The sequence below is a fragment of the Empidonax traillii genome, unplaced genomic scaffold (genome assembly GCF_003031625.1).
Source record: "Empidonax traillii isolate 1590-97213 ecotype Southwest subspecies unplaced genomic scaffold, ASM303162v1 scaffold2612:size30348, whole genome shotgun sequence".
Lineage (NCBI taxonomy): Eukaryota > Metazoa > Chordata > Aves > Passeriformes > Tyrannidae > Empidonax > Empidonax traillii.
In genome coordinates, this window is record NW_020957805.1 from 9,572 (window position 1) to 12,498 (window position 2,927).

The 2,927-nt window shown below is 58.5% G+C and overlaps 1 protein-coding gene across 4 annotated transcripts; it reads left to right on the forward strand.

The window, feature by feature from the left end:
- The first annotated feature begins 1,318 nt into the window (after window positions 1-1,318).
- LOC114072088 lies at window positions 1,319-2,783 on the forward strand. Of its 4 annotated transcripts, XM_027910007.1 has the most exons (4): window positions 1,319-1,638; window positions 1,729-1,812; window positions 2,239-2,284; window positions 2,543-2,783. In XM_027910007.1, exons 1-4 carry the CDS (start codon window positions 1,327-1,329, stop codon window positions 2,779-2,781), a joined length of 681 nt encoding a protein of 226 aa, XP_027765808.1. In that variant the 5' UTR covers window positions 1,319-1,326; the 3' UTR covers window positions 2,782-2,783. The 4 variants fall into 4 exon arrangements, 3 of the variants coding, with proteins under 3 accessions (XP_027765808.1, XP_027765809.1, XP_027765810.1); XM_027910008.1 differs by lacking the exon at window positions 1,729-1,812 and having other exon boundaries at window positions 1,319-1,530; window positions 2,194-2,284; XR_003574130.1 differs by lacking the exons at window positions 2,239-2,284; window positions 2,543-2,783 and adding an exon at window positions 2,194-2,224 and having other exon boundaries at window positions 1,587-1,773.
- The last annotated feature ends 144 nt before the right edge of the window (window positions 2,784-2,927 follow it).

The window sequence follows — 2,927 nt, forward strand, 5'->3', positions numbered from 1 at the left end:
GGTACGGAGGGAGTTCTGGATATGGGGGAGGTTCTGGATATGGGGGAAGCTCAGGGTATGGAGGGAGCTCAGGCAGGAGAGGGTCCAGCTCTGGGGGAGGAGGAATGAGCTCCAGTGGGGGCGTCTGTGGGGGAGAAGGAGGCTCAGGGTATGGAGGAAGTTCTGGATATGGAGGAGGGAGCTCAGGCAGGAGAGGCTCCATCTCTGGAGGAGGAAGCTCAGGTCACACAGGATCAAGTTCTGGTGGGGGCATTGGTGGAGGTTCAGGGTATGGAGGGAGCTCAGGGTATGGAGGGAGCTCAGGGTATGGAGGGAGCTCAGGGAGAAGAGGTTCCATATCTGGAGGAGAAGGAGGAGGCTCAGGGTATGGAGGAAGTTCTGGATATGGAGGAGGAAACTCAGGCAGGAGAGGTTCCACCTCTGGAGGAGGAAGCTCTGGATATGGGGGAATGAGCTCTGGTGGGGGCATCTGTGGGGGAGAGGGAGGTTCAGGGTATGGAGGGAGCTCTGGCAGGAGAGGTTCCACCTCTGGAGGAGGAGGAATGAGCTCTGGTGGGTGCATTGGAGGGGGAGGAGGTTCAGGGTACGGAGGGAGTTCTGGATATGGGGGAGGTTCTGGATATGGGGGAAGTTCAGGGTATGGAGGGAGCTCAGGCAGGAGAGGGTCCAGCTCTGGGGGAGGAGGAATGAGCTCCAGTGGGGGCATCTGTGGAGGAGAAGGAGGTTCAGGGTATGGAGGAAGCTCTGGATATGGGGGAAGCTCGAGTTATGGAGGGAGCTCTGGCAGGAGAGGCTCCATCTCTGGAGGAGGAAGCTCAGGTCACACAGGATCAAGTTCTGGTGGGGGCATTGGTGGAGGCTCAGGGTATGGAGGGAGCTCAGGGTATGGAGGGAGCTCTGGGTATGGAGGGAGCTCAGGGAGAAGAGGTTCCATCTCTGGAGGAGAAGGAGGAAGCTCAGGGTATGGAGGAGGAAGCTCAGGCAGGAGAGGTTCCACCTCTGGAGGAGGAAGCTCAGGATATGGAGGAATGAGCTCTGGTGGGGGCATCAGTGGGGGAGAAGGAGGCTCAGGGTATGGAGGAGGTTCAGGGTATGGAGGGAGCTCTGGCAGAAGAGGTTCCACCTCTGGAGGAGGAGGAATGAGCTCTGGTGGGGGCACTGGGGGAGGAGAAGGAGGTTCAGGATATGGGGGAGGTTCTGGATATGGAGGGAGCTCTGGATATGGAGGGAGCTCTGGCAGAAGAGGCTCCACCTCTGGAGGGGGAAGCTCAGGATATGGGGGAATGAGCTCTGGGGGCATCTGTGGTGGAGAAGGAGGTTCAGGGTATGGAGGAGGTTCAGGGTATGGAGGGAGCTCTGGCAGAAGAGGCTCCATCTCTAGAGGAGGAAGCTCAGGACATGGAGGTTCCGGTTATGGCAGTGGTGGATCCATCTGTGGAGGAGAAGGAGGTTCAGGATATGGAGGGAGTTCTGGATATGGAGGAGGGAGCTCAGGCAGGAGAGGCTCCATCTCTGGAGGAGGGAGCTCAGGTCACACAGGATCAAGTTCTGGTGGGGGCATTGGTGGAGGTTCTGGATACGGAGGGAGCTCTGGGTATGGAGGGAGCTCAGGCAGGAGAGGTTCCACCTCTGGAGGAGGAAGCTCAGGACATGGGGGAATGAGCTCTGGTGGGGGCATCAGTGGGGGAGAAGGAGGCTCAGGGTATGGAGGAGGCTCAGGGTATGGAGGGAGCTCAGGCAGGAGAGGCTCCATCTCTGGAGGAGGGAGCTCAGGTCACATGGGATCAAGTTCTGGTGGGGGCATTGGTGGAGGTTCAGGGTATGGAGGGAGCTCTGGATATGGAGGGAGCTCTGGCAGGAGAGGTTCCACATCTGGAGGGGGAGGAATGAGCTCTGGTGGGGGCATCTGTGGAGGAGAAGGAGGCTCAGGGTATGGAGGGAGCTCAGGCAGGAGAGGTTCCATCTCTGGAGGAGGGAGCTCAGGTCACATGGGATCAAGTTCTGGTGGTGGCATTGGTGGAGGCTCAGGGTATGGAGGGAGCTCTGGCAGGAGAGGTTCCACCTCTGGAGGAGGGAGCTCAGGATATGGAGGAATGAGCTCTGGGGGTATCTGTGGAGGAGAAGGTGGTTCTGGGTATGGAGGGAGCTCAGGCAGGAGAGGCTCCACCTCTGGAGGAGGAGGAGGAAGCTCAGGACATGGAGGATCCAGTTATGGCAGTGGTGGATCCATCTGTGGAGGAGAAGGAGGCTCAGGGTATGGAGGAAGTTCTGGATATGGAGGAGGGAGCTCAGGCAGAAGAGGTTCCACCTCTGGAGGAGGAGGAATGAGCTCTGGTGGGGGCATTGCAGGAGGAGAAGGTGGCTCAGGCTATGGAGGGAGCTCTGGATATGGGGGAAGCTCAGGGTATGGAGGGAGCTCAGGTAGAAGAGGATCCACCTCTGGAGGAGGAATGAGCTCTGGTGGGGGCACTGGTGGGGGAGAAGGAGGTTCAGGGTATGGTGGAGGTTCTGGATATGGAGGAAGTTCTGGATATGGAGGAAGTTCTGGATATGGAGGGAGCTCTGGCAGGAGAGGCTCCATCTCTGGAGGACGAGGAGGAGGAGGAAGCTCAGGACATGGAGGGTCCAGTTATGGCAGCGGTGGCTGCTTTGGTGGGGGAGAAGGAGGTTCAGGGTGTGGAGGGAGCTCTGGATATGGAGGGAGCTCTGGATATGGAGGGAGCTCTGGATATGGAGGGAGCTCTGGTAGAAGAGGTTCCACCTCTGGAGGAGGAGGAATGAGCTCTGGTGGGTGCTTTGGTGGGGGAGAAGGAGGTTCAGGATGTGGAGGAAGCTCTGGATATGGAGGAACCTCTGGATATGAAGGAGGTTCAGGGTATGGAGGAAGTTCTGGATATGGAGGAGGTTCTGGATATGGAGGAGGTTCT

Coding starts and splice junctions, on each gene's coding strand:
- LOC114072088 (XM_027910007.1), top strand. CDS start 1,327: ATGGAGGAGGTTCAGGGTATGGAGGGAGCTCTGGCAGAAGAGGCTCCA. Junction 1,639..1,728: donor AGGTTCCACCTCTGGAGGAG/GAAGCTCAGGAC, acceptor CAGGGTATGGAG/GGAGCTCAGGCAGGAGAGGC. Junction 2,285..2,542: donor AGTTCTGGATATGGAGGAGG/GAGCTCAGGCAG, acceptor ATATGGAGGAAG/TTCTGGATATGGAGGGAGCT.